The sequence below is a fragment of the Channa argus genome, chromosome 17 (genome assembly GCF_033026475.1).
Source record: "Channa argus isolate prfri chromosome 17, Channa argus male v1.0, whole genome shotgun sequence".
Lineage (NCBI taxonomy): Eukaryota > Metazoa > Chordata > Actinopteri > Anabantiformes > Channidae > Channa > Channa argus.
The window spans coordinates 16,455,790-16,468,782 of record NC_090213.1 but is presented as its reverse complement, the minus strand read 5'-3'; the positions used below and the strand labels follow the sequence as shown (position 1 = coordinate 16,468,782).

Here is a 12,993-nt window from a genome sequence, read left to right as displayed (position 1 = left end):
AATTCCCATTCAGAGCCATACTGCTCACTTAAGAATGCTATTATACGCTTGGACAGTCCGGTCAATATTAGTGAACATCTATTTCCAAAACCAGCTACAGGAGAACTGAGACTTAAACTTGCAATGTCATTCAGATGAAATAAGTTACTATCTAAGCTCTCGTGCTTCAAGAAGTAATATGTCTGTGTCAATATGAAATCCATGAAAAATCCCTTTAAGTCATCCCAGGCAGGACTAGGTGAGTTAATGAGGATTTTTCATCACTAATTAACACATAAACACACAGCTCTCATCACCGAGTGAGAACCTGAGTCGATTACTCACCTTGCATGGAAACGGTTGCATTTTGCAGAGTAATAAAACGAGAGGCTTAAAAAAAAAAAAAAAAAAATTACAGAAGAATTGGGATTGGAGAGATACAAAGTTATATATCCGGGTCTAATGTCAGAAAGGTCTGGATGATTAGGGGATGCCAGCACTCACTAAGAGCCGCTCACTTAACAGCCTCTACCACCTCATTAGTCTGGCCCAGCAGCAGTATGCCCTCACTATTAACCACTAAATGAAAGACCGCCAACCGTGATTACTGAGGGGAAGTCCCCCGTCATCACACAAAGTGCACACACACACACAAACACACACCCACTCAAACTCTCAAACTCACACTTCCACTTTTGCAAAAGCTATTTAAAAGGCGTTTATAAAGAGGTGATTGAGGCAGAAGTGGATATTTTACACATAATCAGTCATGGCTGCTCACTCTGAAGCTAAGTACATGAAAGCTCAGGACACCGAGCTACAACCAACTGTCTGCACCGCATCAAAAGCACAAGAATAATTGCCAGCGTCTCTCAGCTGCTCTTTGTAAAGTTCACATGAAGCTTTTAGCATCCATTTCATAGAGCAAATTGGACAAAGACTTAATAAGAATGAGTGAAACAGTCTTTAAGTCAAGGATGTGACACTGCTGTAAAAGGGTTCAGCAGGAGGACGTGCAGAACAGGGTGATATCTGTTTAGATTTTTACTGCCCAGTACACAAGAAGCTACAAAACAGCATATCCCACAGTTTCCATCACGCAGGTTTAATTTTGTTAGGCTCACCCATGCTGGTAAATGGCAGTATTTTTTAAATTCTATTCCCACAGTTGGTAACACAGGCTATATGTAACAAATGACATCACCCGAGTGCTCTTTCGATACGCATACAAAGCAAATAGAGGTAAATCTTAAATTCAGCAGTACTCACGGTCGTTGCAGTGAGTCCCCGTATACGACGTCATAGAGCAGTCACAAGTGAAGTTCTCCCACTGCTGGATGCACACACCCATGTTGGCACACGAGTCCTCCTGGCAGGTTGTACTTGGGCCTGAACACCATCCGGGGGGGAAGAGGAAAAAGAAAGAGATAGCACAGGTGCACAGTCAAGCAACAATAAGAGCTACTGCTGAGATCTAACAATGCAGGTTCCATGCAGAAGAAATGCACTCTAGAGAGACAGATAGACAGCAGATCGAGGACCAAACAGTGCCACCACAGGGAGCCTGGCCTGGAGGACAACACATTCAAACAGTCTAGGGTTTCATGCTGGGTAAAGTGGCAGCCCAAGCAGAAGTGCCTGGTTTTCTTAAGCAGAGAGAGCAACTGCATCTCCTCTGGATTTCTTAGTACAGATATTGCTGGAGGATATTGTTTAAGGTCTAATCTACATATGAGACATGTTACTGTACTGCTGATGAATCGGACCCCAGATGGGCTCATGTGATGACACTGTCAATGTCTGTTAACTTCCTTGTGTTTGACAGTGTGTGCAGGTGGATTTGCATGCAACTTGTATCATTCCAACATGTTTCCAGAAAGTTTTATCAGAGTAAAACTTAGAAAGCTGCATTCCCTCAGTGAACAAGCAAGGCAAGACATAAAAAAAGAACCTTTTAACAAATGACTCACAGATAAAAACTCTATTACACAATACCCATTTAAAAAATTACAAAACGTGGCCCAGCAGTATTTCCCCCCCAATATCTTTTCACTGCAAAGACAGTGAACACTAGACACACTAAACAGACAGAATTCATGAAGAGCAAAGAGGAGAACAGAAACGCAAAGAGCACTCGAGAACACGTTGTGCATATCCTCGTGTATGCACTTCAGTCAGGCAGGAGTTGAGGAGGGTATTCAAAGTCAAACTGGATGTGTGTTTGCTATTCCTCTACACCACACATAGCTCTTACTTTTGAATACTTATACTGAGAGGGAATGTAGATAAGGAGAAGCGCACAGCATTGATAACAAGATAAACAATTCCCCATCGAAGACAGACACAAGGGGAAAACCTGTGCTGAAACCTCTCTGATAACCACATAAGAACATTTAAAGCAAAAAAAAAAAGTCAAATTAAATAAATGGCAGACAAATGCAAGTAAACAGTGTTTAAAAGCAATTGTCTCGTTCAAGACAATGTGAAGAGAAGAAGACATTTGATGTTTGCCGGCTGAAAGTGCATTTACTGTGTAATGTACAGTTATGGCAGTCAACCAGCCCCCCCGTCCCCCGCCACTGGGCTCGTTCGTGTATTTCTATATTGTATCAGTCTGAATCTTATGTTTGTATGCACACATCGGTGCTCGTTTGGCAGTGCAAGCAACGGAGGATTCCCGTGTTTGAATGTCGCAGCAGGAAGCTGCTTGCTCTCTGAAAAACACTTATCTGAGCGGAGTAGCAAACATGATGAGTTTTTGAGAGAAAAAAATAACAGACACACAGAAAGAAAGGGCTGATACATCAGCAGCACACTGATGGTGCTTGGATGTGCTGTGACAGCCTCTTTCTGCTGTCTACGCCAGCCTGTATTGTGTCACAGCTGGTATTTTCATACAAGAACACAGTCCCTCTTCTTCTGTTTCTAGACTATCCACAGTACATGACTGACATGTACATGTGTTAGTGTCATTTAGAAGACCTGATCAACAATCCCCATTTCCAGGAAAGTTGGGAGGCTGTAGTGAGTTCTGCTACTGTTCTGATGCGGTTCACTTACAACGGTTTTCAGAGGTGTTTCATTGCCCACGCAGTGATTACCACTAAAGAATGCAGTGCTGCCTGAGGACCGAAAAAGAACCACTGTTTAATTTGTTTTGGCCTTGTCCTGTCCCCAAAGAGATTCCTTTGGATTTGCTGAATGTTTAATGATATTATAAACCGTAGATGAATGAACTCCAAATTTTACACTAGGAAATGTTCTGGTCCAGTAATTGAAGATGCAGTTTTTCATTGTTGGGAATGGTTGTACTAAATCATGTTACTGACCTGTTGTAAGTTGATTCAATTCAATTCAACTTGATTTACATTGTGCCAATTCACAAGTCATCAAGACCCTTTACATAATAAAGTCAAGACTATACACATCTAACACATCACTAACCTTGGTAATGTTCCACCACATGTTTTATTAGCTTTAGACAATCTTTCCAGTCTTTAATTGTCCCTGTCCCAACTCTTTTGAGACGCATTGCGGGCATGAAATCCAAAATGAGCCTATATTTTTCAAAAAAACAATGAAATTCCACACTGTCTTTGTACTGTTTACAATCAAAAAAGTTTTTTTTGTCTTTGACAGTGTCCAACCTTCACTGAAAATGGGGTTCGTATTTACTCGTCTAACTTATACTGTGCTTTAACAAATATGTCCCTCCACATACAAAAGCCCACTGGTTAGCAGAGAAGGAAACATGCTTCATCAAATTGTTTTATACATTTCAATGTGTAGAATCAAATGTGACTACAACAGTGTGTATGAAAAATGCAGTCACTGCACAATAAACTTTTTTTCTGCTTAACAGTTGTTCTGCCTGCCAGTGGTCTTTTTCTTTTCCTCTTTGTATTTCTGTTTCTTTTCAGAGAGTAAGCGACCTCTGCGGCACCAGGGGAGACATTATTGCCATGGTGACACCCACGATACATTGCACACAGCATACTTTCAGGTGAGCAGGCCTCCGAGAGGCTGAGTTTAACCCTCTACCTTGCAGGTCGGCTTTGGTGAAACCAACTTTGTTAGCGCAAAAAGAAAATAACAAACAGAACAGAGCAGAGCGGAAAACAAGAGTAAAGGTTAGTGGGGGACCAGCATTGTTAGTGTTCTTATGCAGAGAGCAACATAACTTACTGACTTGCCAGCATAGGCTGAGATCCTACATAGTGCAATTTTTTTAATAATACAGTCTGTTTAGGTATTTTTGGCTTTAAATATAATAGCTAACTGTAATGCTCATGAATGCTGCGGTGTATGTTTCAACATATCATAATCTTACGCTGCCATCTAGAGGAGCTACACTGAGGCCTGTGCCACAAACACAAAACTGTCACATATCTTCATAAACTTACATTTACATTAGGAAAATGTAATAATTTAGAATAAGCTTTGCTAATGAGTCAAATATGATAATATATCCAATACCAGATCAGCGGTGCATTTGTACTCTGTAGTAGCAATAATCTGGTTTGTATTAAAATGGCAATTTTAGCGATTGGAAAGGGAGAAGTAACAAAGGTGAAAAAAACTGTGGTTGAACAACAAAAGTTAATTCACAATTGAAATAGATTTGGTTCTGCTCTGATTTAGTCAATTTTGTCATTTATATTTAGTCTTTCCAGTTATAATAAAATGTATTAACAGAAAAGAAGCAATTTTTACAGAAACTGAATGACAAATTTCCTCCTATAATGTGACAAATGTGTGGAAAAGGTGTAGGCAAAGAAAATAACTAGGATTAACATTTCCTCCAAATGGCTTTCAGGGCTAGTGAAGAACTACCTAATTGGTCTAATAAATCTCATGCGGCAGGTCATGATTCTTCTACGCTACAGGCCATCTGTACCTTCACAGCCACGCTCAATCTGCCCGCTGCGGAAAAGGGCATCGTTGATGAGGTCTGGCAGCCGGCCGTTGAGGTCAACTGAGGCCAGGCAGCCCTGGAAGCCCTCCCGGGAAACCACCAGCTTTGGTAGGTTCTGGTACATGTTGGGTCCCAGACCTCCGATGAAGAGGTCACCTGAAGGAGGAGGAAGGGAAGCGAGCATGTGAATGAATTGTAAGATAGACAAAGTCAACAGATATTATGTTTGTTTTGGGGGTATTTCAATAAAGTCAAAAACACGAAATGGAATTAATTAAGTAAACCGAAAAGGAACAGGAGTGTGGAAAAAATAATTACCTCAAACTAAAAAAAAAATGTGTTGATTGAACCTTGGATGAAATGACATTTTAATTATAACATCATTTCTCATCAGGAACTAACAAAATGTGTAACTGGGGTAGAACTGAATCTTTAAAATGATGGGCAATAATCTTTTTGAGACAGATTTTTCCTTAGAAACGATACACAGTGTTTGAAGAATCAATCTTCCCCGTGTCATGCTGTTAAAAAGAACAGCCCGTCACCACCCATGCAACGGGGACATTAGTGATTACCAGAATTGGGAAAAAGTCAAAAGGTTTAATATTTTAATGCAAAAACATTTTCATAGTCTTATCCAAAACTAATCTTACGATTTTCTGCGACATTTGCTAATTGTTGAGATTCACCAAACTGAGTTCAGGGGGAGGGGCTCGATTGTAAGACTTGATCTACAACTGTAAGTTGTCAAAAAGTCTTTTTGTTCTTTTCTGCCCATGGATAAAATAAAGAACAACACACTCCATAGGTGGGTTCAGACAAAAAGTTAGCGCTTTGCTGATGTGGTACCTTTTAGGTCAAGATTCTTGGCTCCGTTGACATTCTGGGTGACAGATTTTGAATCCACCTTCAGTGTGTGTGTGTTGGAAGCGTCTCGCGTAATGACTACGTTATGCCACTGGTTATCATTCAGTGGGTTATCACTGTTGCCCTTTAACAGACTTGGCCCATTCCCCAGGTCGAAAACATAGTGGATAAACCTGGTAGAGGAGAAACACACAAAATAAAACACAGCGTGGTTTGTAAATGTATATTTGTAAGCGTGTGTCTTTATATCCTTCCCAGACTGATTCATTTTAATGGAGAAACTTCCAGAGTCACCTCACGCTGTTCCTAAACTAATGTTGCCGATTAAAAAAAAAAAAAAAAGATCTCTGCACAACAACAATGACAGGAATGATAAATTAATAATCCTCTAAGCACTGCTTTAAAAAACACCCACAGAAAAAAAAAAAACATTACCACTGTGTCACCATCACTCACCCTTTGACCAGTTCCACAGCAATGAAGTCATTTCCATCCCCACTGTTGAAGATGATGAAACCATCGGGCGACGTGCTTTTAAACTGAAAGAAAAGGTGCATTGTGGTATAGGCCTGCAGAGTGGCCAAGCCCAGGTAGCTGCCCTTGGTTTTGAAGGTCACAGGGTCCGCAATGATAAAGCGCATGCCGAAACGAGCATTAAGCTCGCACGAGTCGATGTCCCCGTTCTTGCACATGTCGATGTACTGCATCCCATTGAACATCAGGCTCTGTGGGGATAGTTGTTGTGAGATAATGTCATAAATACTGTAAATTGTGAGACACACTTTCAACATGTTAAAGTACAACACAAAGGATATTTGTTTGTTATTACTGCACCTTTCATTCAAACAGCTTGGATATTAGTGCTTTTTGACCAACTGACTAATTTATCATGTAAAATGCAGTAATATTGAACATATTTTAAACATACGTATATGTGTAATTAAGATCTCAGAGGGATGTTTCAGAACAGTAGGTTCACGTCTAAGAATCCTTACAAACTAACAGTATTTTTTTAAATGTAGCTGGAGGAAGGTAACATACTTCAGCATTGTGTATCTTTAGCTGAGTAACTGAACTATATTGTTCATTTTAAGTTTTTTAGGTAGTTAAAATGCACTAACCCCGTAACCGTTCTGCCTCGCTCTACATGTGGCTGCAATGCAAACTGCCTACAGAAGCTCATTCTCTGAACCCTTTTGTAAACCCTCAGCATAGCTCTGGGCAGGGAGGGTGGGTTTATCCTCCCGTATCCTGCGTGTGATGTGACAGTGGGAATGTCTTTAAGGCTGCTAGCTTTGGAGATAGGAGATTACAAACTTTAAATAACTTAAAAACACTTTGGAGGAGGCCACTGCCATCACCTTATTTCACCCTACAGCTCATGTTGTTTGTTTTAAAGAGCTATACCAGCTCTTTAAAAATTAGGACACCTTCACACAAACAATTCTCACTTCTCGTGCAATTTAATTCATACCTGAAGATGCCCTATAAAAGAGGAGGGAGTGGAAGAGACAAAACGTTTCTCTGTCAAAATCCCCGTCTCCACGTTACTGAACTCCAGACGGGTGTGATCTCCTGCCATCTGACCTGAGTTGGAGGATGGAGAAGAAAGAAGAGGCCAAGGGGTGATGGAATTGAAGAGGAGAAAGGATACTGCAACCTAACCTTTAGCCAACAGGAGTTTGTGTCAGATGCTAACAGTCAAGTAAAAGCTAGCAACAACATTGACAAATTCTGATTGCCTTTGTCAATGTTTCAATCAGTGTTATTATTTTATCAGCGTATTATTTTAATTAACAGTAAATCAATGCTTTCCCAACATTACAATATATTTATAATACACATTCCAAACAAATATTCCTATTTAGATTTTTAAAAGTAGGTTTTACAATTTCATAGTCATGATGTTTCTACTGAAAAGTCAGCATTGCTACCTTTATTCAATTTTACTTGGCTAAATCATTAAATAGCATCAATACAACAAGAAACAAAACAAGATTAAAATCACATAATCACTAAAATCATGCAAACTGTGAAAGGCACTGGGAAAAGGTTTCACAGGAGAAATACCTTCAGCCATGTCGTCATCCACAGTGAGTTTCAAGTTTTTACCGCGGCGGACCACTCGTACCGAGTGCCACTCATTGTCGTTGAGTTTTTGTCCAGCATAAAGAACCTCGGGACCTTTGCCTTTGAAAAGGAGTGTTTATTAGTCAAGGGAAGGGGGAGCCACAAGCACAAACCAAATCTTTGTTTTCTGGACAAAAACAAAACAGAGTAGAAATAAAGGACCAAAAAAATACTTTTCAACCAATATATGTTTCCCACCATATTTTCACAGTATAGGATAATCACTTTGAGATTACGTCCAAAACAAAGATTTGGTTTGGATTTGACGAGAGGAAAACAACACATCCAATAGCAAGTAAAAGAAAATAAACTTGCTGTTACTCATACAAGGACTCAGAATCGACTAACAATTCAGGTATTTTATAATGCTTATAACTGACTTGCCCTTTTTTCTTCACATCACTGTTTTAAAGGATACTGTGAAAGTGAACATTGACTCTAATCAGAATGATGTATACATTTGATCAAAGAGGTAGATTAGCTACTAAAAGCAATCATAGCAAAGCAGCAGGAGTCGAAAGTAGAAATTTGGTAAAGTTAAGTCATTCATGGAACTAACCAGTAGAGGGCAGTCCAGCCCGCTGAGTTTAGCCAATGGGCCAAGCTGCTCATGCAATACCTCTGCTGAATAATAATGAGCCAAGGTTTTAAATCCTAATCAGCCAGGGATCTCGTAACTTGAATTACTGTATTGATTTGGTGAGCAAACGATTCTTTTTTCCCTACTGTGAACCCTTTAATCCCATGTGTGCAGAGGAAGGACATATGGTTAGTGGAATGGCGTGTGGTATAGTGTGTGTGTGTGTGTGTGTGTGTGTGTGTGTGTGTGTAGTCTGATTTTTAGGAACTCAGGATGAAACTTTTAATTTGATTGATGTTGCTACAATAAAACTTGCACTTGACACTGTGTATCCAGGAAGATTAATAAAAGTTTGAAAGTTCTTCATTTCCAATAACACAGTACAACCCTAAATTAATGACAAGCCTATTGCAGCATGTCTATTTATGTATGTACTGTATTTGTATGTGTATTGGATGATTACAGTATACTTCATGATTACTTGCTGTGACAACTATCAACTTAATTAGTTGGAGAGAGGATCTACAATCTTTCATAAAGAAACACACACACACACACACACCCTTTCAACGTTTTTTTTCCTCTCTCCTAATCACAGGTTCTCTAGAAGGCTGTGAAAAACAACAAGAGTCCTTTCCATGAGTAAGAGCATGTCTGCTAACACCTTGTCTATATCACATTATAGACCTATTTAGAACTGAAGTGCTGAATATATTAAAATAAGGAAGGCAAGAAAACACAGTAAGAGAGAAACGCAGCAATATATTACAGGGTAATTGGGAAAACAATATAGCCCAGAGTCTCAAGGTGCAAATGTTCAGTAAGTAGCTATAGGCATAAAGGGAAAGATTAAGAACTAGTTGCCTGCATTAATTTGAGAAATGGTCCATTTAAAATATATAGAGTACATTAACTTGAATTTGCATAACTTTGATCTCTAGCTATTGCTTCCTTCCCCTCTTATCTAAGAAATCCTCTTATCAGTTCCTTGCATTCAAACATTACTTCTCTTACATCTGGCACACAAGCTATAATCAAACATTGACTGATGGAAGAAGGCTGCAGAAGAAGAATGTTGACTTACTGGTGTTACAGTTTATCCTGACACAGTCTAGATGGGGAGGGGAGAATAAGTGACAGATGAAATCGCATCCTTCAAGGTTACAGCTGCAGACATCCAAGAGCAAGAAAAGCCACCTTCCGGGGACGGCCACATGATGCCGGCGACCATTTTAGCCTGATTGGCTATTGGTCAACATTACTTGAACTCAACATTACAGTATTATTGCTAATACTGGAAAATGTTATAATGTTACAGTGAGTAAAAGTGCTCTTACATCATATTACAAGTATCCTGATAGGCTCATCACTGTTATTTTCCTAAAACACACCATGGAATTTGGCTACATGTTGAATAGTAAATTTTAAAATGGTCGCTTGCAACTGAATGGCCACATCGATTCTGCAACCCAGCAACTGGAGCCAAAATAGTGTATTAGTAGCCTTGTACATATTGTGAAATCCAACAATTTTGTATTATTTCTTTTTAATCCTTAGGGTCTTACTGCAAACTCCATCAAGGGAGGGCATCAAGCTGTGTTTGGCAGGTGCTGGTTAGAATCCATGTGACCAGGGTGGTCATGTGCCGTCAACCGCAACAGAAAAGTGGGAGCAAACAGCCTCGAGCCAAGCAGCACCAACACCATGCAGAGGCCTACAGACCTTCCTGTTAAGAGGCTCCTAAGTAATATATTAAAAATAAAACTGTATGCACAGTTATAGGTTTTCACATTATTAAAAACAATTTATAGGTAAACTGCACATCAAAAATGTGAACTATCAACTACAGATTATTCAGTGTGCAACAGCTGTAGTATTAAGTACACTGTATTCTATAATGGGTGAGTTGCATTCAGTTATTTTGTACGTATCCATATGTGTCGGTTTAAGTTTCTAGTCTAGGCTCAGTGGTATAAAGACCTGCACTCTACTTAAATGTACCACTCATGCCACCATCTGCCGGTGCACTGGTTGCTGTGACATCAGGCTGTTTGCCAGACGGGTCGCAGGCTCGGGGCCTTTGAAGGGGTGAGTGCCATCTATGAACAAGGCATGGGAGATGCCAGCTAGACCTAATAATAACTACTAACTAATAATAACTAATGGACAAAGAGAAACATGACCTGCTATCATGAGGAAAGAAAAAAAAAAAAAAAAAAAAAAGACCACGGGGACAGACCCACATGATAAGAACGCTTACCAGCAGTACATCTTTAAATGTACAAATGCTTACCTGCCATTCTGAATTGATGGCAGAGTATACCAAAATGTTTTGCTATTTGAAAATAATGCATATGTGAGGTGTGTGAGGACAATACTACAGAAATTCAAAATAGCAAAATAATGTGTCTTTAGAAAAACATATACGCACACAATAATGATAATGAATAAAATTATCTATGATGTGTTCAAAAGATGTGCTGGAGATCATGGATAACTCTGTTATTTGTTAGGTTGATGGATAAAAATATCTACACAGACATCTATGCATCAAGGCAGAGAAATGTTCAATCCAGGCAGGTCGAAACAATACATGCAATTACCACGACAAACTACAAAAACTGGTTTAGTATGTGTTATCAGGTCCGCACTATAAAGAAAATAAACCAAACATAGGAAACACAAAAGCAATAGGTCCTCCCGTCCAACTCGACGGGAGGTGAGCCAATAGGGGCGGTTTATACGATACCTAGGTTGACCGTCAGTTTGACTCTTCCGCTATCCAGCTCAAGCCTCAGCGTGTCTGCCGACTCGCGAGACGTGGCGGCCATGAGCAGGCCAAATGCCCGCTGGGACATAAAGCGGAGGGAGACGTCTTCAGCTTCAGTGTGCATGACATTTGGCATCATGACTTTCATGTACATGCTGCCGTCGTAGGACAGGATAGAAGCCTCTGTGAGAACAAGAGAAAGTATGTATAGAAATTAAGGGTCTTTAAATATCTGTTATTTGTTAGGAAAACTGTGGGGAAGTGGCGATTTCCATTTTCATGTTTAAATGAAAAAGTAATGGCTCCTATTATTATTATTATTATTATTTCAACAGATGGTTTACCATTTTCTGATAAGATAAAGACGCAAACACACACATACATTTGGTAAAGGGAAGCTGAGAATGCACAATACCTATATTTTATCAATGGGAAAGACACATGTATGTCCTACAGGCCTGGTTGTTGACATACATTATCATCCATCATGTGACAGGCAAGTGTCTGAGAGCTCAGGCTGAGGCATACACACACACACACTGCTCAGAGTGCAGAAAATTAAATCATTATACTACTTCCTCCTCTCCCTGGCAACTCCTTTTTATCGATGTTCCCTGGTGTCTTTACTGTAATAGTGAAATCTTGTTTGGAAATGTAGAATCAGTGTGTAATAGGCAAATACAACTGAACTCCAAAGCCTTATAAAACATTTGTCTTTACACAGTGAACAACACAACTTGTCTTGTAGCCACGTAGAGACAATAGGAGCACATACATCATGGAGGTTACTCCAATACTGCAGGGCTGGACTATTCAGGTCCCTTATTATGAGTCCAAGGAAAGTGTGGCAAAGCAGACTGTCAGCAGACTGGCAGCCTCGTGTGGGGAGAGACAGATTAAAAAGGGTATCCAACCATGAAATACCTGTTTTGACACCTCAGCTTTTAAAAGAAAAAAATAGCCCTGTGGCCTCAAAAGTGCACCACTATTTGGCTGTGTCTAGGGAAATGCTGAGGGTGTAGGTGAGCGGTTTGGGAGCATCTCGCAAGAGAGACATTGTACTGTGCCTGCAAAGGATGCAATGCCACATGTGACATACTATGTGCTGCTACTGAATGAAGTGCCATTTTCAGGTTAATACACATGCATTATAGGGACGACTGGATGTTTCCTCATTTACATGTCAAAATTCATGCAAAATGCACAGTATGTATAATCAGTATGGGATCACTGAACCATTCATCATACCTAGCAGTGCACTGCAGTAAAAATCCCTCATTCATCTTTGTTGCTTTTAGGGCTGTTGTAAAAATCTATTCTATGAACAAGCTGTTGACTGTGTGGGTACAGTTGCCTGGAGGATAATGAAACCTTGGCTCACTATTCTTCTACTCAATTTCAAACTGCACAGACTCCCTTCTTCTCTGTCTCTTACACTAAAAAAAAAACAAAAACGGTCCCACATTCACACATGCATGAACCCTAGCCAGTCTACAGACAAGTCCCCTAACTGGCTGAGGCATATATTGATCTGTGAGCCAGGTCAGATTCATGAGTCACACTAAAAGGAAAAGAAAAAAAAAATAACGGTGAGTCAATCTACAGCTCCGAAAACTCAAGAGACAAGCAAGGACAGGAAAATAGCCTGGAAAACTAGCTGTGATGTCCACACTGGAGTTTAAGCGGGCTTGGCAGAGCACCCTGAGTAAAACTCTGTGTGTAGCATTGAGAATTTGACTGTGGACTTATGTG

At 39.9% G+C, this 12,993-nt stretch overlaps 1 protein-coding gene across 10 annotated transcripts in view; it reads right to left on the bottom strand.

Annotated features, from left to right (window-relative positions):
• LOC137102546 (neurexin-3b) overlaps positions 1–12,993 on the bottom strand; it is a 268,103-nt gene that overhangs the window by 149,834 nt on the left and 105,276 nt on the right. For 6 of the 10 annotated variants that reach the window (XR_010911241.1, XM_067482174.1, XM_067482173.1 and 3 more), the window contains 9 exons: positions 11,221–11,424; positions 9,556–9,582; positions 7,832–7,951; positions 7,236–7,348; positions 6,218–6,486; positions 5,744–5,934; positions 4,877–5,050; positions 4,021–4,047; positions 1,249–1,368 (listed from right to left, as the gene is read on the bottom strand). Coding sequence is in view for 8 of the 10 variants with exons in the window: in XM_067482174.1 (XP_067338275.1) it covers positions 1,249–1,368; positions 4,021–4,047; positions 4,877–5,050; positions 5,744–5,934; positions 6,218–6,486; positions 7,236–7,348; positions 7,832–7,951; positions 9,556–9,582; positions 11,221–11,424 (1,245 nt within the window). In the remaining 2 variants the exon portion in view is untranslated. The remainder of the gene's footprint in view (positions 1–1,248; positions 1,369–4,020; positions 4,048–4,876; positions 5,051–5,743; positions 5,935–6,217; positions 6,487–7,235; positions 7,349–7,831; positions 7,952–9,555; positions 9,583–11,220; positions 11,425–12,993) is intronic. The other 4 variants (XR_010911242.1, XM_067482176.1, XM_067482178.1 and 1 more) reach the window with 1 other exon arrangement.